The sequence below is a fragment of the Typopeltis vanoorti genome, chromosome 11 (genome assembly GCF_054136105.1).
Source record: "Typopeltis vanoorti isolate ZY-2024b chromosome 11, IOZ_Tvanoo_1.0, whole genome shotgun sequence".
NCBI classification, from domain to species: domain Eukaryota; kingdom Metazoa; phylum Arthropoda; class Arachnida; order Uropygi; family Thelyphonidae; genus Typopeltis; species Typopeltis vanoorti.
The window spans coordinates 98,007,930-98,033,556 of record NC_143559.1 but is presented as its reverse complement, the minus strand read 5'-3'; the positions used below and the strand labels follow the sequence as shown (position 1 = coordinate 98,033,556).

Here is a 25,627-nt window from a genome sequence, read left to right as displayed (position 1 = left end):
ATCAACAATTTTATTCCAGATTAACATGCTATCTGTCAACAGTCCAATATTATTAGATTTTATATTTCTATCTTCTAAGGCACTTTTTACTGTATCAATCCACCTATATCTTGGTTTTCCGCTGGGTCTTTATCCTGCCATCCTAGCAAAAGAAAAAGATTAAAGATCTGTTTAACAGGCTTGTGTTATTAAGCCAGCCTGGTTGGCTGAGTGGATAGCATACCTGCCCTCCAACCAGCAGATCGTAGGTTTAAATCCCACTGCGGGCATAGGTGTTTGTAAAAGCCTGCTTCTGAACGAGCTTGTATAGCTCCTTGAGTTTATAAAGGCTTGTCTTTAAAAATAAAAAATAAAATGTAACAGTTATGCCAGAATTATCTATTTTTTCAATCATAAATTACATACTCAATATAGGATGTACTAAAAAAATTGTAATAATGTGGGCTGTGTGTCCAAATTGGGAACATATTATCCATATAGCATAGCTCCAACTGTAGGCAAATGTGTCTAATGCTTTTTTTTTTCCTCCCTTCAAAGTACTCATTGTAGTTTTGTCACATGAAGCAGCTAAAATATAGGACAGTAATGTGAATGAAATTCTTGGTATCCTTCAGGATTTATATTTATAAAAAGTTGAAGTTATAAATAACTACTTAAAGTTTAAAAGTTATCAGTAATCTGCTACATACTGTTGTGTCCCAATTTACGATTATTAGACTTTCAACTATCCTTACATGTGAAACTCTACTTGTCTTTGTCCAAATCTTATTTATATACAAGATATCACCCAAATACAAATATTCAAGCTTCTTCTCCCCTTAGTGTCCCTAAATATTTATTTTATACTGCACCTTTCAGGACATTTAGTTTAAGATATAAGATTCAAAAACAAGGAGCAATTACCAAAATATGTCTGAGTGTGAAACTAATATGCAGTCGTGACCTGTATCTCGTAACTTAACAAAATCCCCCCCCCCCCCGCATAATTAGGTCCGTACGTTGTTACAAGTGGTGCATTGAGTGGCAATCTCAGACAACTGTATTTTCAATGAACAAAAGTTTATTGAACTCTTAAACATGGTACAATTCATTCTTTATCAAATAAAACTCAATTCAGTACTAAGAATATATAATACAAATTTTCACTAGCTAAACACAAGTATTAGGTTAAGACCCTACATGACAATTGTGATCATATCACCATAACAGATTCTATACACACAAACATGTATAATCCTAGAACTAGTTGATCCTTTGTCTAATCTGGTTTGATCATGCTATAATTCTGTATTTTCTAGGACATATATAATCAGTTATGCTAATTTTCTCACTAAGACATATGGATTAAATTATCCTTTCGCTGAGCTAATACACACTTTTGACCTTTAAAACTCTCTTAATTAAAATACAATGTACATGCATAAATCTCTAGGCACATGAATACATATTAATTAATAGTAACAAGTTCATTTTTATTCTAGTTTGACATGTACTAAAGTCCTAGTATAATTCTCATTAATCCTTTCAACTGTTCAGTAATTGAACAATGACTACAGTTACATATGATTTGAATTGACACAAGATTTTACAGTACCTGTTTGACTTGGGTCTTCTACGCTGGTCTCTACCTTTTTCCGATATTTTACCTTCCTAGGATGAACTCTTCTATAACTTATCACTCCTAAGTTCTTTTGGTACTAAGGTGGGCTTTCACAATCTTTACCTTACATCTGCAATCAAGGATATACATAGGATCATCTATTCTATGGCTGTGAAATTCACCACGTGGGCACTGACTTTTTTATAGAAATTTCTTTCTCTTGCTATGATCACTGGACGATGAAACACACTGATATTATCTTCTCTCTTTTTAACTAAACGGTGTCCCTCATTTCTTACAATAGGAACACAAAATCGAAATCCCGCACACTTTGTTTCCTTATTGTGTCGGACAGAGAAAACTCTTAACCCGTCACTCAGGAAAACTGCGTGAGACCTATACAAAGACTCATGAAGAAAACTCTGAGGAAAAAAGCCTAGTGGGGCGGGTCCTAACCCTTTTATACGATAACCCCTACTGGCACCTTCTTCAATTTCTTTTCTTCTCCCCCTTACTGGAGTCGATTTCACTGACCAATTAGAGTGGCGTTTTTCTGCCAAAACATCATGTGGTCCATGTGCACGCGACTGACATGTGACGAAGTCTCAATTTGGGAATTATGACCTTGAGCTTTGGTTTTTGTTTAAGCTAACCTCTATGTCATCTATACTAAATTAATCCCCTTTCCAAGATTTTCTAAGAATTAACTCGGATCTTTAATCTCTTATTTCAAGTGTAAAAACTAGCCTCTCATATACAAAATCCTATGACTAATCTTTACTTTACTTAACCTTATTTTATCATATCACAACTGTAAATTCCCTTCTTTTTTTTTTTTTTTAATTTAGTTCAACAAACAATTTCAGCTATATTTTTCACTTGGATGCAAGCATGTTTTTCTTTCCTTTTATTTTTTGTATTCATCACTTTCAGAGGCTCTTAATGATATCTGCTTAGGAACAAGCTTGCTTACTTAGTTATCCATACAGGGTTTTTATTTCTTTTGTTACATCATGATAACTGAAATTTTCACATTCTTAAGTTATCAGGGTGTAACAATAGCTTTATGTAAACTGTACCCCCTACATGCCTTTGTGCTAAAGATAATATTTAAGCATTTTCCAAACCATATTTTCCAATATGGTTTGGAAAATGCTTAAATTAGATTAATTATTTATAGGCATCTGTTTTATTTCCATTAAAACACAAGATAAATGAAGAGTAATCCAAGCTTTCTGAATACACATTGGTGATAATGCATGGAATTCAATCTTCATATAAAGCCCTCAGTATAGTATTATGCAAACTGTGACAATCTAAACTTTCTGACAGGCTAACATTCCTTAAATAATGCCATCACTGTTGTTATTTCTACATACGTAAATTCAAAGATTCTCCTTAAATAGATTAGTGTTACATGTGCATGCTAATATTAACAACACTATATGGCTTACATGGTAAAATTTCTCATATCTAAAATGCAGAACCATGATCTGTCCTTTCTGATATATGCTATTACATCATCTCATAAAAAAATTTGAAAAAGTGAACTGATATATGAAAAAATTCACTGACTTCACTAAAAAAATCCAGGTAAGCTACAAGGGTGGTCTGAAAAGTTCTTGGCCTAACAATGAAAAAACAAATTTATAATTTCAAAATTATTTTTATTTTTCAACATAATCTCCCTTAAGACATACATTTATTCCAGCACCATTATCCTGTACCTGTAATGGTTCTCAGTAAGATCTGCAAAATACCTCTTTACAGCTGCAATCACCTCTTGATTCGAAGAAAAATGCTGACCAGCAAGGATGAGGATTTAGTTTTGGGAAGAGATAGAAGTCAGAGGGAGCCAAATCTGGGGAATAGGGTGAATGTTCCAACAATTCATAGTGCAGGTCCCTTAATTTTCCCATTGCCAAAACACCTTTGTGGACAGGTGCATTGTCCTGATGAAAGATGATTTTTTTTTCTTTCTGCAAATCGGGTCTTTCTCATGAATATTTTCATCTAGTCCGGTTAAAAGATCGGAATAATATTCTTCAGTTATCGTTTTTCCCTTTTCAAGATAATTAATAAACAAAATACCTTTAGCATCCCAAAACACCAATGCCATGACCTTTCCTGCTGATGGAACTGAGGAACCGATTTTGTGTTCTTTGGCGCTGAACAACCAGCTTCTGTCCACTGTTTTGACTGCTGTTTGGATTCTGGTGTGTAATGGTGATTCCAAGTCTCATCCAGTAATAAATCAACACACAAAATCAGTTTTATTCTTATTAAAACGCTCCAAGCCCTTTTCAGTTTTCATGCAAGTTCGTTTTTGATCTGCTGTGAGCAAGCGTGGCACCCATCTTGTGTAAAGCTTTTTCATTTGCAATTCTTCATGCATAATATATCCTACACGTTCTTATAGAATGCCTATAGTCTCAGTAATTTCTTGCATTTTGAGTCGCCGGTTATCCAATACCATATCGTGCACTTGATCAATGATTTCTGGTGGTGTTACACTTTTTGAATTCATGTGGATCATCTTCAAGGCTGGTACGGCCATGTTTAAACTCGGCAGCCCATTTCTTAATTGTCTAAAATGAAGGAGAAGAGTGCCCATAAACTTTTATGAACTTCGAATAAATTTCTTTTGGTATTAAACCTTCTTTTACAAAGAATTTTATGACTGCACAATACTCAATTTTATCCATTTCAAGGGATACAGACAACACTTTTGCTTCAGAAAGCTGTATAAAACAAACTTACTTGATAGAATGACTTGTAATTTCATATGGATGCTTATGACAATGTACCCACTTAAAAAAAAAAAAAAAAAAAATCTTGCTGATAGTGTTCCCATCTATGGTTGTGGCTGAGAACTTTTTAGCTCGCCCTCATATTATCACTAAGTAATAATAGTTTACCTGGGTTCTCAGCATTGGTGATAACTTTGTAAACCCACTTCCCCCAGTCCAAAGGTTAAGTTCAACATTGACTCTTTGGCAAGGAATCAATTTATATTCTCCCTTCCTTTCAGCATACTGTTAACTTCGCTTAAATATAGCCGACATCTTAAACCAGATCAGATTATCAAAAAGTAATAAAAAGAAAAGTAAAACTTTATTATAGGTGTTATTTCTGGGAAAATTCCCATATTACTCGTATAAGTAATTATTAATTTCATGGCTATTTAGCCTATTTTTGTTTAGGAATGCTCCGTTTTTATAATGTCATTAGCCTTTTACTCAATTTTAGGGTATTACTGAAGTTTTGCATAGGTAGATATATGAAGAATATAAGAGGGAAAATTCAGACATGCCTTGGTACGATGTTGCTGGCTGTCTTCTTATTCAGCAGCATCCCGACTTGTGGCAATATATATTCATCGCTGTTAAAGGAAGAAAGGTGGTTGGAAAAGTAGGGGTAGAGCAATGTGGGAGAATTATTGGTGAGACAAGGGGTATGTTGAATTTTTTGAAAAACCTGGGTATTTTATATATACATTATATTATTATGGGTGCTTAAGGGTCAAAGCTGTATAACTGAGAGGAGACCTCCACATAGCCTTTAAAGGAATGCGGGGAACCGACCATGGGTTCTGATCTAATGTACAATCCTCACCTTCTCGTGGTGCATCCTGTTAGGTATCTTCCTGGATACTGAACGAACGAGGATGATCTGGCAATTTGGGATTTAGCTGACCAAATCGTATTCCTATTGGCTTAAACCAAAATACAAAATGATGGTACAACATGACAAAATTTCATGCCTGGTGGGGCGTCGGCCGGTTAAACAAGGCCCTCCATTGTTTTCGCCAGGTTCCATGGCGAACAGCGAAAAGTCAGGTATTGGAACAAATCTGAAAACACACCCCCAGCTCAACATCACCAGATTAAAGATCGGTACTATCAACGTAAGAAGCCTGAATGGCGAAGAAATGGAGCTAGCTGAGGAATTAGATAAGTACCAGATCGACATAATAGGGATGACTGAAACAAAAAAGACCAAAACTGGTGAGATCTTCCTGAGCAATAAATACAAAATGTTATATTCAGGCAATGACAATCAAGGAAAAGAAGGAGTAGCCATAGTATTCAACACAAAATACGAGGCTAATCTTCTTGAATGACAGTCAGTCTCAAGTAGAGTAATGTGGGCAAATATGAGAATGGGGAACTGGACAATGAGACTTATTTGTGCCTATGGTCCCAGAGAAAGAAGGTTCTACTAAGGTAGAAGTGGAGGAATTTTTTGAGGCTTTAGAAAAAGCAACTGACACAAAAAATAATGAAAAGTTGGTCCTTGTTGGGGATCTAAATAGCAGAGTAGGAAATGATTGTGAGACATACAAAAATATTTTGGGAAAATTTGGAGAAAAGAGCAAAACTAATAATAATGGCAAATACTGGATTTCTGCTCAGGAATGGACTAGTTATTACTAACACCATGTTCCAACATAAAAATGTGCACAAATTCACATGGAGAGAAGAGGCATGGAATAAGAAAAGTCTCATTGACCATGTTATTGTTGATAGTGATGTCTTACTGGTGCAGGACACCAGAGTGTACAGAGGATTTGAAATTGGAAGTGATCACTATTTAGTTTTGAGCAGGATAAAATTGAATTTCATATTGAAAAGAATTACATGTAAGAAAGTTTTAAAGTGAATAAAAGTTGAGCAGCTCTCAGATGTGAACTGTAGACTAAAATACATAAAGATTATTGAAGAAAAAATGAAAGAGTTTGAGAACAGCAATCAAACCTTGGAGATTCAGTGGCAAATCTTGAAGCAAACATTGCTTGATTCCGCCACAGAGGCATGTGGTAAGGTTGCCTGCCATAGAAAAATCAGAACTCCATGGTGGACACAGGAAGTTAAAGAGGCAGTGAAGGAAAAGAAGAAGAAAGCATATCAAAAGTTCCTGGCAAATAAGTCAGCTTGTGCTCTTAGAGAATTCAGAGACAAATGTAAGAAAGCTAAACACTAAAAACTTTCTAACTAAACAAAGGCATGGAAAGACTTTGGTAAGAACATGGAAAATAAATATCAAGAGGGTGGCAAGATATTCTGGAGGTTGTTGAAGAAGCTTAGAAATGGAGGAAAAAGTGTTGTAAAAGAAATTAGAGATGAAATAGGTGGCTTGAAAACTGGAGAAAAAGATATCCTTGGTGTAATTACTTTAAAAAATTGCTAAATGAAACGAGCAGTGATACCACTCAGGTAAAAAACACTCAACAGGCATACATTCAGGAATACATATCCATACTTGAAGTAGAAAAAGCCTTGAAATGTGGAAAGGCAGTAGGAATGGATGATATTAGACCATAAATGCTGAAGTATGGAGTTATAAAAGTCTTACAGTGCATAGTTCAAAAGGCCTGGACAGAGGGACGAATTCCCGATGATTGGAGTAGAGCTCTCATAGTACTCATATATAAAAATGAAAATAAAACTGAATGTGAGAATTACAGAAGTATTTCCCTACTGAGTATTCCTGGTAAGATTTATGCAAGTCTACTTCAGAAACTATTGAGAAGGATTGTGGAAGAAAAGCTTGGTGAAGAACAAGCTGGATTCAATCCAAATAGAGGCTGTTAAGATCAGATCTTCACTTTACGACAAATAGTTCAGAAATCATGGTAATATAACAAAGATCTGTATTTAAGTTTTGTAGATCTGGAAAAGGCATGACAAGATGAGAAGAGAAAAGCTATTCAATACGCTACAGTTATATGGTGTCAATGGGGTAATACTTTGTCTTTATTTGAGTTGTAAGTCAGCAGTTAGAATTGAAGGAAGTACAGAAAGATGGTTTAATGTTAAATCTGGAGTCAGACAAGGATGTACATTATCTCCTCTGTTATTCATTGTCTATATGGATCACATAATGAAGGAAAGTGGTATTAACCTGATATCAGAATTGGAGATGTTAATGTCAGCTCTTTGCTTTATGCAGAAGATGTTATACGTGTAAATAAATCCACTACATCTGCAAGATTCCTTGACTAAATGGAATAACTGTTGTAATAGATATGGTATGAAGGTTAGCAATAACAAGACAAAGATAATGAAAATATGCAGAAGCATTGAAAATGTCAACTCCATTGTGAATGGAGAACCTGTGGAACAAGTAAAACATTTCAGCTACTTAGGCATGATTTTTAGTGATGATGATGATAAATTAAATATGGAAATGGACAACAGAATCAATAAAGTTGGTATGGTAGGAAGTCAATTGAATAAATTCATATGGAATAAGAGAGAAATTAGTCAGAACAATAAATTAGCTTTATACAAGACAGTGTTCGAACCAGTTTTAACTTATGGAACTTAGAGCTGTGTCAGAAGTAAAACACTTGACCAAAGACTAGAGAGCAGATATGAGAGTCTTGAGAAACATTAGAGGCATGAACAGATGGCATCAATGGAAATATCATATTAAAAACAAGGATATTAGGAAAGAACTTGACATTGTCAGCATCCAGGAATGCATTAGCAGAGCTAATCTCAGGTGGTATGGTTACTTAAACAGAATGGGCGAGGAAAGATTAGCAAAACAAGTGTTCTCTGCCAGGTTGGCAGCAAAACGACCCAGAGGAAGACCAAGACATAGGTGGATTGATATGGTACAAAGTGCCTTAGACAATAGAAATATAAGATCTGATAATGTTGGAGTCTTGACAAGTAACAGACTGATATGGAGGAAAATTGTAGATAGGAAGTTAGTAATGATGTAAATTGATCATGTAGCACTATCATATCCTGGAATTTGATGATGATGATGGTTATATTATTAAGGGTGAGAAAAGAATATATTGGGATGGGGAGTGAAAAATATAAACTATTTTTTTGAGAAGGGAAAGGATATGATGGGATAAGGTCAGGAATGGGAGTAACGGGTTGTGAGCCATTTCGACAGTGTGTCGTCTTCTGAGCTTGTAGGGGAAGTGAAGGCTATGTCACGTTGGCTTTGTGTTTCTGTCTTTGGTGTAAAAATTAGGTCACGACTCCGACCAATAGGAAATAACACAGTTATTTCCTATTGGTCAGAGTCGTGACCTAATTTTTATGTTATGGAGCTTCCAACGCTCGGAGATTATTCATGGCCAGTGGATGTTTATTGAGTTTTTGTCACATTTTATGGCTATCATTTCTGATATTCTAAGCATTGTTTCATTATTTTGCATATCTATTATTATGGCCTTTCAATTTGTGGGATATGTTTCTGTTCAAGGGCATGGACTGCTATTTATGTTTTCCCTGTACTTTGTATTCTGTTTTTCTTTTGGTTGTTGCGTTTTTTTATTGTTTAAATGTTCTGGAATAGGGATGTTACAGTCACTGAAAACATTCCATTTCACTAACATTTGTGTTCTCAACATAAATTTAAATGATATTTATCACCATTTGCAGACAACTTAACCTGATCTACTATTCTTAACAGAAGGACCTCAGCTAACAGCATCAGCCACTACCATCCACCTCAGCTTTCTTAACTACACTCTGCATGATTACTATCATCACAAGGGTAGAACCCTGTGGCTTATAATTTGCCTTGCTCCATTCATTTGCTGTCTATATCACTCTACAGATTATGTAACAAACATTCTAACCTTTTCCACTTTGTCTGTGAAGCTTGATCGTCTACAGTAATACCCAAAATAGTGAAGTAATATTTCTTGGGGATTTCATTGTTCACAACTCGCAGTGTCTTTCCTTCTTGAATTTCACCAGTCAAGGCTAGTAGAGATACTGAGACTTTTGCTCTCTGCAACAATCTTGCACAAATTGTCCACTTGTCCATTATAAATATCCAATAATCCTTCTCTCCCCAACACACATGATTTCTTCTTAACCAGTTCTCTTAATGAGACCATAATCAGACACCGTGTGTTTTATCACACTTGTAATTTGTGTTCCAAAGATACACTATAGATGTCAGCTCTCGTGTTGGTAATTCACATCATAACATTGTATAAGTTTCCTGCCCAACTGACACCACTTTCGGTCTCTTGTTTTTTTGGTCAAATAATATCACCTACATGATTTCTACCCCTCTTCTTAGGCTGATTATTGTTTTCACTCTTTAGATCCAGACACCTCCATCTGAATAACAAATAATTCTTACTGGAATGGAGGCCTTCATTCCCTCCTCCATTCCACCATAGACCATTATCCTAGCAAGTGTGTCAAAGCAGTTCGAGAGAATTCTGCATATTACAAGTGACTCAAAACCAGAACTCTAGCATCACATTTCTTATAAGGCAACACCCAGCAGCTGCAAAAAGACCATGAGCCAGTTCAAATCTAACTATGAAAAAAGCCAAGTGCAATAAACTTGCCTCCTGCTTAAATGGTAGTCAACCTTTCTGACCCCTCACAAAAGTCATTGGCCGCAACTTCTACTGATCAAGCCTCTGTAGCCTAGTTAGTATCAATGATACCCTTTGATTGCAAAAACCTAGGTTTGTATCCCACCTAGAATGTGAAGATCCTTTATCAGAGTTTGGCAAGTTAGCCGGTCTCGTATGGCTAACTTGCCAAACTCAGGTTTTTCATTCTGAAAAGCAGACAAACCAGCAATAAGAACACAATCAATTAACAGACATAATATGCTGACTTCATTAGCCTTGGTTGCTTCAGCTGTAAATCCAAAACTGCTTCTGTTTATCCATGTTTTCATCTCTCTCTTTCTCACACACACACACACACACACATCTACATTGTCTATTGTACCATCATTTCTTCATGTAACATATAATGTAACAATGAAACATATTCGTCTCTTCCAACTTGTACATCATTGATAATCAAGACGAAATACCCCCAGCCTCACCAGTCTTTCATCAGAAAGATATCAAAAGAATCCTGAATATCTTGAATAAGTCTTTTAGTTGTGATGGTATTTCTACCCCCTCCCACCACCACCACCCAGTTGTGCTTAAAACTTGTGCTCCTGAACTAATGTGCTCATCCTGTATCATCTTTACAATTTCTCATACTCACTTGACATCTAGCCCTCAGCATGGAAACCAGCCCATTTCCAATCAATCCCAAAGAAGCCAGTCATCCAATTATCATCCTATTGCACTTCCATTAGTTCTATTGAAAATAATGAAGAAAGTAATTAACAGTCAACTCCATTACCTACACAATAAGACACTGCTTCTTATGACAATTATAATTTGTCATCCAAAGTTGTTTATTTGAAATCAAGCAAAATTATTAGTAACTCAATAAATGATATATTTATTTTGTTCTTTTGATGTTTATACCATAGAGTGCTATTATGAATTCATAGACATCTACACCATGATGCAACTTTAGCTAGTCAGATTAGTATTCTGCTTACACATACATTTAGGCACAATCTATATGTAGAAGGTGAAGTAGAACAAATTCTGAATATTCAAAAGATAAATTTCTTCAAGACAGTATTCATATTTCAAATTAAATGCCTTCTTTATTAATAAGCTCTATGTGCTATTCACAAATTCTAATATACTGATTTAATAATCATTGATTTAGTTATATATTTTTTTTCTAGCCACTAAAATTGCTTTGAATGCAGAAAATAATGATAAAAGATGAATGTTGTTGTTTTCTTGGGCTTTTCTAGGTTATCGATGCAGTTGTAGTCTTAATTGCTTTTGGATTGGATGTTACTTTTTTAATTTCATCTTCTAGCGATGGAACAGGTAAACAGGCAGCTGTTTTCATAATTCTCCTTCGCCTCTGGAGAATAAAAAGAATAATTCAAAGTAAGTTAAAATTTTTTGCTTCTGCAAAAAGAGTAAATTTAGATTTTGGTTATCAGTTTGCTTATAGTTCAACTCTCACTATAGCAAGCATACAAGGACCACAGGAATAATTTGTTATAATGGATAGTTTGCTACAGTGAATTTTTTTAGAGCAAGAATTGACTATAAATTATTTTAGTTTTTGGTGGAAGCATAACAACAATAACCCACATGATATCTGGAAATTTCAGGACCCCTAGTATACACAACATAATTGAAATTCCGAATATTATGCATTTACTGGAAATGCACTTCCAAGCCTGATCAGATGCGTTTGAAATGTTGAGGGCCACCACATGAGTTTCTTCAGATTTTTCCATTGCTTGATATCAGAGGTGGGTAGTGAAAGCAATCAGTTGTAGATTGCAAGTGGCAGAATTTGTACTGCTGGTCACTGATTTGTTGGTAGTTCACTGGTTGACTGTTATCACCTCTTTTTGGGATGGATTGGATGTAGTTTTCTCATATTGTTTATAGTGTTTATAGATGCCAGTTGAATAGGACAGATTGAAGATGTTACTTTTGGGGGCACAATTTTTTTAACACAGTAAGTAGAATACTGTCAGGACCAGATGCAGTGTTTATGTTCAGGCTATTAAGAATTCTTCAGATTTCTTTCTAACAGAAGACTATGGGTGACATGGAGAGAGCTGTTTTTGGTAGAGTGGAGGAAACTTTATCCAAGGCATCAGTGCAGGAATTGGAAGAGAAGAGTGATGCCTGTAACTTGGCCTTGTCATTAGGTAAGGTTCTGTGCCGATTAACATAATCTCGGTGGGGTGCAAGTCCACAAGTACTGCACACCAATGCACTAGCACATTTCTTTTTCGAAAACCGAGTATGCTAGCCCTGTTTGGGAAAGGTCATCACATGTCAAAATTATTGACAAGGTTCTTAATGAAACATGTTGGCACATTACCAGCTGCCTTAAGCCCACAAAAATTGACCATCTATACTCACTGTCTGGTATTGCACTTCCTCACATCAGGACTACACAGAGTAAATATGAGCAGAGACAACAACAACTAAATGATCCTTTGTATGGACATGTTGCAGTACATAGGAGACTAAGATTAAGGAAAAGTTTTATTACTCAATGGAATCATTTGTTGATTCCATAAAAGCTACAAGGCCAACAATGTGTGCAAGAATAATATCCAGAGCCTCTGAACTTAAACGAATCTCTTCCTTCCGGCTTACATCTAGACTGGCAAAGATGGAAGACATTGAATAGACTTTGTTCTGGAATGGGCAGATCAAAGCAGAATATGGCCAGGTGGGGCTACACAGACAATGGCAGCTGCTCGTGGTGCAACACAAAACATGGGTCATCTTCTTAAATGCTGCTTAATAGACATTACTAATATATGTACCCGAGAATTTAATGCAGTGTAATGAAACAGCTTTAAAGTATATTAGTCACTGGATGGGTGAAATTTGACATTTTTATCATTTAATTAGTTACAAGCACAGGTGGGTCATCATCCTCATCATTGCATTCTTCGTCAAATTTTTGACATTTGGATTTAATGACTTCAACAATTGCATCTTCGAAGTTTTCATTTTCATCGTAACATGGTAAATTGTCATCTATTGTTGAAAATTCTTCATTATTCATGATAGGAGCTTGCAGTATGTCATTTTCATCACTACTCAAAATTTCAAGAACCTCCAAAGGTTTTAAACCACAAACAGCAAAGCAGTTTTGTATTCTGCTGCTTTTTATAGCTCACCAACAGTCAGAGACAAACTGTATTGCTTGCAAAATGGAAATTTTTGCACTGGTGTCTATCTGGCTGGCTGTTGATGAACTTGTTAATAGGTTTTCATCAATGGATTCCAGTATGTAATTAACCAATTTTCCTCGATACAACGTCTTTAAATTTTTTATTATCCCCATGTCCATTGGTTGCACTAAGGATGTTGTATTAGGAGGAAGAAATTCCAGCCTTATATTTTTTAGATTATCTAAATGAGGGTGTACAGCACAATTATCAAGAAGCAACAAAATTTTCCTCTGCTTAAGTTGTAATTCTACGTCCCAACTCGTAATCCAATTCCAAAAAATTTCAGAAGTCATCCATGCATTACTATTGGCATGGTACTCTATTGGTAAACTCTCTATTCTTAATCCCTTAAAGCATCGAGGCTTAGCATTTTTTTCTACGATTAGTAGTTTTCGTTTGTCTGTACCCGACATGTTTGCACAGCATAACTAAGTAATGCGGTCCATTGCTCTTTTATACCCTGAGAGTGCAGTGTGCTTATAACACAGGGAGCCGTCTGGCATAGCACGATAATAGAGGCCGGTTAGCGTTGTAAATATCATCTGAACAGAAATTCTCTAAAAAAGTAAGGATTTTAGTATTTTGCCATTGTTCATCGCTTACGTTGCCGGCACTGCCCTTTTCACCGTGCACTTTTTTAAATTTGATATTGTGTCTCACTTTCCATCGAGACAACCGACCAGCAGTTGCTTTAAAATCGTTGTGGTCCAGCTTTTTAGCGATCTCCTCTGACTTCGCCTTCAACACTGGGCTGCTGATATTCACGCCTCGCCTGCTAACTATAGAAAACCATTGATCTAATGCTTCTTCGACTTCTGGATCCTTTCCATCACACTTTCTTTTGGATGTTCCTGAAATTTCTTTCTGTAATGTCCACTCCTCACGCAGTTGATTTTCTTGTTGTAGGAGACGCGCTATGGTAGATTTTGGTACACCAGTTATATCAGCAAGTCTACGATGGCTTGTATTTAATGGCTGGCTTTTAATTTTATCCAGCAAAGCAATTTTACTTGAAAGTGTAAAATCATTTCTTGGCATCTTGGCAAAGATTTAAAAATTTTAAATAAAATTGACACAATAAATCGATATCGCTAGATACAGTATATAGTAAGGATAGATTCTTAAGCAGACACATACTTGCCAGACGCACGACGAAAGATAACTGATTTGCATCACGCTAGTGTTGCCAAATATTAGTGTACATAGTGTTGCCATATTTTCGAAAAATCCATAAAATATATCAAAAATTGCTAAATTCCTTTTCAGCTACTATCCCAATTAAGCGTTTAAATTATGGATTAATATGTTGGTTTGGTTTCCATTCTTTGAGAATTGGCCCAAAAAAGCGGCTGCCCCAATTAACCAGTGGCCCAATTAAACGGAATCGACTGTACTTGCTTTGTTGATTTTCAGAAAGCATTTGATAGTATTGACCAGAAAGTGACATTAGCAGTTCTGGAATCCTATGGAATTGATAAAAAAACTAATAGCTATATTAAAAGATGTTTATCAGAATGCAGTTGCAGCAGTTAGAATAGGTGATGATTTGGTGAAATGGTTTTTAAAACAAGCAGAGGTACTAGACAGGGAGACCCAATATCACCAAGCATTTTCATCGCACATTTAGAAAGAGCAATGGACAAACTGAAGGAAGATGCCAAAGGAATATCTGTACACAGAATGAGAATTAACAATCTGAGATTTACAGATGACATTGTTTTTATGAAAGAGAACTACAAAAAACACTGAAACTGTTAAATAAGGAAGGGAAGAAATTTGGACTTGTTATGAACTTGGAAAAAACAAAGACAATGGTATTTGGTGAGAAGAACATGAAACAGAAGATACAAGTGGATGGAACTGATATAGAAAATGTAGAACAATTCACATATTTGGGAAGTAAACTGATGTATGACTTGGACTGTGAAAAAGAAATAAAGATCAGGATTGCAAAGGGAAGAATGAATCTGAAGACCATGGATAACATCTGGAAAAGTAACGTGATCAGCCTGCAAACAAAACTAAGAGTACTGGAAACATGCATCTTCAGCGGTGTACTGTATGAATCTGAAATGTGGGTAATAAATAAGGAATCAAGAGAAAGAATTTTGGCATTTGAAAGAACTTGCTACAGGAAGATTCTAAGAATAGGATAGGTACAGAAAATCACCAGTGAAGAGCTCTATCAGAAGATACAACCAAAACAAAATCTAATGCAGAAGATTATAAAATGCAAGCTGCAATTATTTGGACACATCTGTAGAATGAGTGAGGACTGGAAGATAAAGACATTTATGTTTGGTATTTTGGATGGTTTAAACAGAAGAGGTAGACCATACAGAGAATGGATAGACGATATAAAAGACTGGTGTGGAATGGGTGTACAAAAACTGCGACACTGTGCACTGGACAAAGAAAGGTGGAAGAAGATAGTGAAGTAAACATCAGACATCAACGGGCAGTGAGCCCATGGTTCGTGATGATGATGAATCTCTCAGGCAATAAAATTGTATTGTATTGTAAAAGGTATTGTGTAATGTAATTTTGTAAAAATAAATAAAAAAATGTAATTTTACTAAGGCAAGTGATGTGAAGGCATTAGCTTCAATATACGAGTTGCTCCAGTCCTGAAAACAGTTCAGGCACAAACTTTGTTTGTTTATACTTGGATAAAGGATTAAACCAAGTATATAATTTCTTGGTATCTTTAATTTATAGTATAACCAAGTGGGAAAACTTTCAACAACTCACTAATATTCCCTTAAACGACACCTTAGCATGTATAAAGAAAGTTTCTCCTCCCAATATTACTGATCTGTTTTCCTTTGCTATATGTTCTGGATATTTCTCTTGGAAGCACAAAATTTATAAACAGATAAGAGGATACCTGTATGGGGTTTCATCTCACTTCAATAAAGACCTCAATAAAGGTTGAAACCGGTCTTGGGTAGTGATTGTTCCCATAATGCATTATACATACCCATAAGGCAGAGCTTTCCAAACTGTGTGTGTCGCGACACGTTAATGTGTCGGCTGCAGTGTGAAGGTGTGTTGCGCATACATAAAGTGTTAAACAGAATAATCGCTGAAAATTTCCGCAGTGGAATCTGTTTCGCAGAGTACCGGTATGACTTTTAGTTAGCGCCCTTAAAGAAGATATTTGGTCAACTGCTTGGAATCCCTTCCCTGAGTCTATATCGACCTGCATGCAACCATCACCATCAGTTTCGTTGGGGTTTTCTATAGTTCATTCAAGTATAAGTGACAGTAAATGTAAACAGAAGCTAAATTGTGCAGAGCCGCACTAAGGAGTCTCAAAAATACTTTACTTGATAGAATGTAATTGCAAGGTGTTTTACATTCTAGAATTTAAATTTCACTTTCAAAATTATATATACAAACTATCTTTTAATTATTTTTAACATTTAAGAATATTTCATATCAATATATTTCGATAAATAATGGAGAATAAATGCAGTCAAATTCATCCCTGTGGTTTTATCATGTCACTCAGTTTTATTATCGTTCGACCAATAAAAATGAAGCACCCCACTTATTCATACAAATGTTATTATTGATGTTTATTCTAACTGCAGCGTGAATAAACGAAGAGCTGGTGCTTTTATTTTATGTTTACTTACTGTTAAAGCTTTATAATAAATTTGCACAGTTTTATTTATCAAATTGGTGTTGAATTACCCGTAAAATGGATAAGTTTCTAATTAATAAAAGAAAAGCTGAAGGTGACGTTTGTGATGAACAAAATATATTGACTATAGAGGAAACTACACAAGAATCAACTGTTGAAAGGTCTGCATTAATATGGAAGAAGTGTAAAGGAAAATTTTCCACGCCTCGTTTATACAATAAAGATTATATGAAATTGGAGTTCACATTTTCTGGTAATGAAAACTATCCTTGTCCCCAGTGTTTAGTTTGTGGGGTGATACTTGCAAATGAAAGTATGTTACCAAACAAATGAATGCGCCATTTTACCTCAAAACACAGTCATTTGTCAGAAAAGCCAGTAGAATACTTTACTGAACTTTCAATATCTATAAAGAAAGTCTACATTACTCACCAAGAGAATGAAGACATCAGAGAAAGCTCAAAAGGCAAGTTACTTGGTTGCTCAAATAATTGCCAAAAACAAGGAGCCACACGCTATTGCCAAAACCACTATAAAGGAATCTTGCTGTGCTATTGTTCGAACAATGTTTGGGCCCGAATTTGAGATAGAAGTTAATAAAATCCCTTTGGCAGATTACACGATTGGAAGACGTATTCAAGACATGTCTTCTGGCATTAAGCTGCAAATAAAAGATATTTTTCAAGACGTCAATATGATTTTTACATTGCAGTTATATGAATCAAGAGATGTCAGTGGGTTAACGCAATTACTCGTTTTTATGCGTTTCATTCATACCAACAGAATTATTGAGCAATTCTTGTGTTGTCTAGAACTTCCAATGAAAACTAGAGGCGAAGGTATATTTAAAACAGTAGATTGCTTCATGAAGGAAAATAATTGGCTATGGTTAAATTGTGTACAAATATGCACAGATGGCGCTCCTTCAATGGTTGGGGTCAACAAAAGGTTTCACAGCTTTAGCAAAGAAAGAGAATGAAAATATTATTATTACTCATTGCTTTTTACATCACGAAGCACTAGTCGTGCAAACCACTGGTATTGAATTAAAAAAGGTTATGGACAAAGTTGTTCAAATGGTCAATCACATTAAAAGTAGACCTCTTAAATCAAGATTATTTGCTAAAATTTGTGAAGATATGGGGGCAAAATTTAAAAAACTTATACTACACTCAGAAGTTAGTTGGATGTCAAGAGGTCGAGTGCTTTGTCATGTATATGAATTGAGGGAAACGATGCTTAAATGTTTTGAGGAAAAATCAACAAAATGAATTCTGCAATCTAATTCAAAACAAATTATGGTGCACAAAATTGGCATATCTTGCTGACATATTTGAACACGTGAATAAAATAAACACCAGTATGCAAGGAAAAGGAGAAAATATCTTAACAGCAGTGGATAAAATTTGTGCTATGAGAGACAAGATAGAAATTTGGAAAAGGAAAGTGAAAGAAGGAAATTTTGAAATGTTTTCCAAAACTGCAGATTGTGAACTAAAATGTGATATCAGCTTGTTAATTGTTGACCATTTAACAATGCTCGGAGAGAAAATTCATCACTACTTCCCAAATATTGAAATACATGACTATGATTGGATCAGAAATAAATTTTTTCAACTGCAACGATTAACTTGTCACTTATTAAAGAAGAATTAGCTGAAATAAAAAAGGATCGAAATCTGTTAATGATGTATGAAGAGGGTGATTTAGACAACCTTTGGATTCATGTTTCAAAAATGCATTCAAACATAGATAAAAAAGCGTTAAAACTTCTTTTGCAGTTTTCCACTACATACATGTGTGAAGTATCCTTTTCAACGATGGCAAACTTGAAGACATTGAAACGTGGAAGAATTCCACCAAATATTGAAAAAGCTGTGTTCATCCCATGAAGCTCATATATCTCATTAAAATTCTATTATTATATATTTCTTTCTATTTCTTATAACAATGACATTAATCTTGGAAATAAATATAAATATATTATATATTTTTATTTTGTATATTTTATTATATATAAAAATACAGTATTATCGAAAAAACTCAACAAGTGAGCTATGAAATCTGTTTTCCCTATATTAAATACATTGAAAAATTAAGAAGAGAGAATCATTTCAGCTCACTTGATGTGTTTTTTATTCGATCATACTGTATTATATATTTTTAATAAAAATGAAAGGTTTTCATGAGATAGGTTGTGTCATGAAACAAATTTAACCTCTGGTTTGTTAATAGACTGTGTCGTGCCCTCAAGACAAGAGTATAGTCTAACTATATCATGCAACCTTTAAAGGCGTTATATGATATTTGATCTTATCAAATATCAAAAGGAGTTGCTTGTTATAGTAAGGATGGGATCAGTTTTAAAAGATTAATCACTTACTATAAATAGTGAATTTTTATTAACCCGGTATCAGATGAACAGGAAGAGATTTTTAAATAAACCTTCTAAAACTTATACAAAATATAATTGTAAAAGCATATACTTAAACTACATCTGATCTGGCCACATGACCCATGAGAGGCACATCAGACTGAATTACTGCGCTACAAAATTATGTTTGTCTAAAAAGTGTGTCACCAGCATGAAAAGTTTGGAAAGCACTGCCATAAGAATATGTGCTTGCATTATGGGATACTAAGGCAAGTGATGTGAAGTCATTAGCTTCAATATACGAGTTGCCCCAGTCCTGAAAATAGTTCAGGTGCAAACTCTGTTTGCTTACACTTGGATAAAGGATTAAACCAAGTATTTTCTTGGTATCTTTAATTTATAGTGTAACCAAGTGGAAAAACTTTCAACAACTCACCAATATTCCCTTAAATGACACCTTAGCATGTATAATTATTATTTTATTATTATTATTATTGTTCCCGGGCAACTCCAAGGAGTCGACAGACTCATCGAGGGAGGCCCTAACATCATGTCAAGAATAACTATTCGACATTGACACAGTATCTATCATACCTTACCTTGAACTCATTCACGATCGTAGCACCCACAACAGACTATGGAAGCTTATTCCACTCATTTACCACTCTCCAAGTAAAAAACCTAGCTCTAACTCCCTTGTCAACCACGCTCTTGCCCAGTTTCGATGCATGGCCCCTAGTCCTCCCACCACCAGTCATATTTTCAAAAATATCGTCTGGATCAATCTTATAGAAACCCTTCAGTAATTTGAATGTCTCAATCATATCACCCCTCCTTCGCCTATCGTCCAATCTCTGCAACCCACAAATCTTCAACCTATTCTCATAAGGTTCATTCCACAGACCGTCTATCATCTTGGTCACTCGTCTCTAGATCCTCTTCACTTCCTCCCCATCACGAAGAAACCCTGGTGCCCATAACTGGGCACAGTAGTCCAGATGGGGTCTTATCAAGGCTCGATACAGAGGAACAACAACTTGTTTGTCTCTGCATGTTAAAGTATTTTTCAGAAGCCAAGTGATTTGATGAGCTGATTTAGTCACTTTTGCAATGTGCCCCCTAAACTTCAATTCCCTATCCACCAACACTCTCAAATCCCTGGCCTCATCAATCTCCTGGAGTACGGTTCCACCAGTGTGATATACTGCTGCTATTCTTTTCACCCCAAAGTGCATAACCTTACACTTTGCCACATTAAATTGACATCCATTTTTCCTAGTGCACTCACAATTGCTCTACCCAACTTTGCATCATCAGCAAACAAGTGAACACTTCCTCTCAGATCCTTTCCTATATCATTGATGAACAAATTGAAAAGCAGTGGTCCAAGAACAGAGCCCTGCGGCACACCACTAGTCACAAGCCGTCTTTTAGACTCCACTCCTGCATAAACCACTCTCTGGTATCTCTCCTTCAACCACCCTCCTATCCATCTCACCAACCCTATATCTATCCCCATCTGCTCCAGTTTACTGATTAGGGTTCCATGTGGTATCCTGTCAAAAGCCTTGGCAAGGTCTTGTAGTATCACTGTAAACCCATTACCCCTATCCAGTTCAGCCGTCACTGTGTTATAAAACGTGAGCAAGTTACTGAGGCATGATCTACCCTTCACAAAACCATGTTGTCCCCCATACAATATCCCATTTTCATCTATCCAATCCTGTATTCTTTTCTTGACTAATTTCTCTAAGACCTTGACAATGATTCCTGATATGCTAATCGGTCAGTAATTTACAACAGTAGCCTTGGAACCACCTTTATGCAGTGGAACTATTTTCCCCTCTTTCCACCCCCTCGGGACTAACCCAGACCCGAGACTCAAATTAAGCAAAATGGTCAAGGGTACTGACAATTCTATAGCTGCTTCTCATACGACATGAGCTGGTATACCATCCAATCCCACGGATGTATTGACATTGAGGTTATGCAATAGACTACTCACCACTTCATTCACCACAATTCCCGTATAATCTACTGGTTTATTCATTTCTGCAATGTCACCACCTGGATGATATATACTTGCAAAGTGCTCACTCAGTAACTCAACTATATCAACTGATTCATTAACCTCCCTACTATCGGCATTCTTTAAAATCATTCTGCCATGTACATTTTTCCTTTTACTTGCTACATATCTAAAAAACTGGTTAGGATTCTCTTTAGCCTGCATGGCCAGTGTTCTTTCGTAATCCTTTTTTGCTTTTCTTACCACACTCGTAACCCTTCTGGCCTGCACTTTATACCGTTCATGTGCCTGCTGGTCACCTTTCTCCTTAAATTCCCTCCATAGTTGTTTTTTCTTTTTTTGCAGCTCAAGCTTAATGGTGTTATTCATCCATTTAACCCCTACTTGATTTATTATTTGGACTCTAGGTATACAGTCAGCCATTGCTTCATGCAAACACTTCTTAACTACCTCCCATGCACTATCAACTTCTAGTCCTTGCAGTTGTACATGCCATGGCACTGAACCAATCAAACTCCTAAGCTAGTCATACTTTCCAGCCTGATAATTCCACATGTACTCTGTCTTAATTGAAAATTCCACACCTTTACCACCTCCCAAGTCAAGACCCTATGATCACCCTCACCAATTGGTGGCAATGTGGTCATATTTGTTACAGCCAAATCCTCAGATGTAATTACTAGGTCAAGCACTCTCTGACCCCTAGTATTTTCCATTACATGCTATCGCAGATAGTTATCCCTTAATAACTATCTGCGATATCTTGTTGTTCCTCTGTATCAAGCCTTGATAAGACCCCATCTGGACTTCTGTGCCCAGCTATGGGCACTAGGGTTTCTTCGTAATGGGGAGGAAGTGGAGAGGGTCCAGAGACGAGTGACCAAGATGATAGCAGGTCTGTGGAATGAACCTTATGAGAATAGGTTGAAGATTTGTGGGTTGCAGAAATTGGACGATAGGCGAAGGAGGGGTGATATGATTGAGACATTCAAATTACTGAAGGGTTTTTATAAGATTGATCCAGAAGATATTTTTGAAAATATGACTGGTGTTGGGAGGACTAGGGGCCATGCATGGAAGCTGGGTAAGAGCGTGGTTGACAAGGGTGTTAGAGCTAGGTTCTTTACTTGGAGAGTGGTAAATGAGTGGAATAAGCTTCCAGAGTCTGTTGTGGGTGCTACGACCGTGAATGAGTTCAAGGCAAGATATGATAGATACTGTGTGAATGTTGAATAGTTGTTCTTGACATGATGTTAGGGCCTCCCTCGATGAGTCTGTTGACTCCTTGGAGTTTCCCGGAACAATAACAATAATAATAATAACCGCATAAAATCCAATTCCTTCCTCCCGTGTGTCCTCTCCTCACTCCAATCAATGCGACCATAGTTGAAATCTCCCATAATAATTACCCTCCTTCCACTCATTTCTTCTATTTGCTTGTGCATACTGTCACCACCATCTTTTCCATCACCTGGTCTATAGCAGCACCCAATTGTATATTTAGTTCTGCTAGCCACAATCTCACACCAAATGGCCTCAAATGTGCTCTTTTCTCTATCCTGCAATTGAACTTCTATTCTCCTTGGCTGTAGCTCATCAGCTATCATCAACAATACTCCTCCCCCCATTTTATTCTCCCTGTCATTCCTGAACACACTATACCCATCACATTCAATCCCGCTAGCTATATCATCTACAGTCAGCCATGACTCACTAATACCAATAACCTGTGGTCTGGAAGTGCCAACCATGGCCAAAAACTCTTCCTTCTTGTTCCTAATACGCCTAGCATTAGTGTACATGAATTTAAGATCCCCATTAGCCCCAACCCTACCTTGATGCCTTATATTAACTATCCCACTCTGATTTGTTGTCCTTATTCGCTCAGGCATATTATATTCATTCATACATTCAACTGCCTCCCTAAGAACTGTATATCTACCCCCCTTTAATAAATCTAGTTTCCCTGAATTTGCACATCCATTACATTCAGCAACACTTTCTCAAGTCTCCTTACACCTTACTCCTTACACCATATCCATTCAAATGCAAGCCATCCATCTTATATATTGTAATCTGATAAGGTAAGGTACGGCCATCTTCTAGTTGTTTACCAGCAAAGATAAGACGCTGTTGATCAGGAGGAATTCCTTCCTTATCCTGTATTTTGGCCTTTACATTTTCAATTGTATCACTTGGTTCCACTTCCAAAGTTATAGTTTTTCCTGTTAGTGTCTTGACAAAAATCTGCATACCACCTCTCAACCTCAGAACAAGGTGCAATGTGGATTCTTTCTGGATATTATAATCTGAGAGTGTACGACCATCTTCTAGTTGCTTGCCAGCAAAAATCAAGCGCTGCTGATCTGGAGGGATACATTCTTTATCTTGAATTTTTGCTTTAACGTTTTCAATGGTATCACTAGGTTCAACTTCAAGGGTAATTGTTTTTCCAGTAAGGGTTTTCACAAAGATTTGTATGCCACCTCTCAGTCTCAAAACTAAGTGCAGTGTAGATTCTTTTTGAATGTTGTAATCTGAAAGAGTACGGCCGTCTTCTAACTGCTTGCCAGCAAAAATTAGACGCTGCTGATCAGGGGGGATCCCTTCTTTATCATGAATTTTGGCTTTCGCATTTTCAATAGTATCGCTGGGTTCAACTTCCAATGTAATGGTCTTGCCAGTAAGAGTTTTTACAAAAATTTGCATACCACCTCTCAACCTCAGAACAAGATGAAGTGTTGATTCCTTCTGAATGTTGTAATCAGAAAGAGTACGACCATCTTCCAGTTGTTTGCCTGCAAAGATCAAACTTGCTGATCTGGTGGAATGCCTTCTTTGTCCTGAATTTTTGCTTTAACATTTTCAATGGTATCACTAGGTTCCACTTCCAAGGTAATGGTTTTTCCAGTAAGAGTCTTCACAAAGATTTGCATACCTCCTCTAAGTCTCAAAACAAGATGCAGTGTTGATTCTTTCTGGATATTGTAATCTGAAAGAGTACGGCCATCTTCTAACTGCTTGCCAGCAAAGATCAAACGTTGCTGATCTGGTGGAATGCCTTCTTTGTCTTGAATCTTAGCTTTAACATTTTCAATAGTATCACTAGGCTCAACTTCCAAGGTGATTGTTTTTCCTGTAAGAGTTTTCACGAAGATTTGCATACCTCCTCTCAGCCTCAGAACAAGATGCAGTGTTGATTCCTTCTGAATGTTATAATCCGAAAGAGTACGGCCATCTTCTAACTGCTTGCCAGCAAAAATTAGACGCTGTTGATCAGGTGGGATCCCTTCCTTATCTTGAATTTTTGCTTTTACATTTTCAATGGTATCACTGGGTTCTACCTCCAGTGTTATGGTTTTCCCTGTCAGTGTTTTCACGAATATCTGCATGGTTTCACTTTACAACTGCACAAGCTCAAACCTAGTAACTATCTTCTGGAACTCAGCTAACCTATAGATATTTTCGCCCATCGAACTCACTCCACACATCCACAAATTCCACACCACTCTTCATACATAACCCCACGCATAAAGTCATTCGTAATTATGGCTCTCCTTTTAAACATTTCACTGTCATACCGTGGCAAAAGACTAATCATTCTAACTCTCTCACTCTTTTCTTTTGCTACCTCAAACAATTCATTCAGGTCTTCTATCATTTCCATTTTATCTCCTTTCAAATCATTCGTACCTGCCACAACAATCATTTCTTTCACCCTTTCCTTTTGCTCTCTAATGGACTCAGTTACATCCTTTATGGTCGCACCAGGTTGGTACGATTTTGTCAAATCCTCTACTAACACACCTCTTACTAACGAGTCTCCATACAGCACTCTATCCTTCATTTTGTTCATGTTCACACTCATACGCCTATTTTTCCTGTCATACTTTCTATTATTTGTTGGTTCATTCAGTTGACTTTTGCTCATACGCTCTAGCTGCTGTTTTGCCCTTTGTATCGCACCATTCAACAACGCGATCTCACTCATTGCATCTATCTCATCTTTTTTATTCTCTGCAAAACCATTAATACTATCATTCACACTTTCTACATTCACACTCTCACAATTCTCTGGTACAACCTTGCCGTTTCTTGTCATATCCCTATTTTCTTCATTCTGAAGTTTGACAAAAATATCACACTCACGATCCGAAATACACTTCAATTCCTCATTCTCCTTACATTTTCTACACACATTCACTCCTTTATTATCATCTAACCGCACTCCGCAAAGCGTACATTTCGCAGATTGTATACTGAATCATCTCCTTTACATTACCGTTCTTGAAAGAAGATGGCGAACCATCATTACTGGCCGCCATTTTCCTTCATACTGGAGCCATACTTACTAGTAATGTATTTTATCAAATTATAAATTATAAACACCAA

The 25,627-nt window shown here is 36.3% G+C and overlaps 3 protein-coding genes across 3 annotated transcripts in view; 1 reads left to right on the top strand and 2 right to left on the bottom strand.

Moving 5' to 3' along the window:
• Positions 1 to 25,627, top strand: part of LOC150101867 (uncharacterized) — a 117,667-nt gene that overhangs the window by 63,625 nt on the left and 28,415 nt on the right. The window contains exon 5 of the mRNA XM_090399918.1: positions 11,216 to 11,357. Within this exon, the coding sequence (XP_090256044.1) occupies positions 11,216 to 11,357 (142 nt within the window). The remainder of the gene's footprint in view (positions 1 to 11,215; positions 11,358 to 25,627) is intronic.
• Positions 23,249 to 23,944, bottom strand: LOC150101869 (polyubiquitin-B-like). The gene has a single exon (XM_090400738.1). It carries the CDS (start codon positions 23,942 to 23,944, stop codon positions 23,249 to 23,251), a length of 696 nt encoding a protein of 231 aa, XP_090256864.1.
• LOC150101868 (polyubiquitin-B) lies at positions 24,043 to 24,627 on the bottom strand. Its single transcript, XM_090400787.1, has one exon. The coding sequence runs from the start codon at positions 24,625 to 24,627 to the stop codon at positions 24,043 to 24,045; it is 585 nt and encodes a 194-aa protein (XP_090256913.1).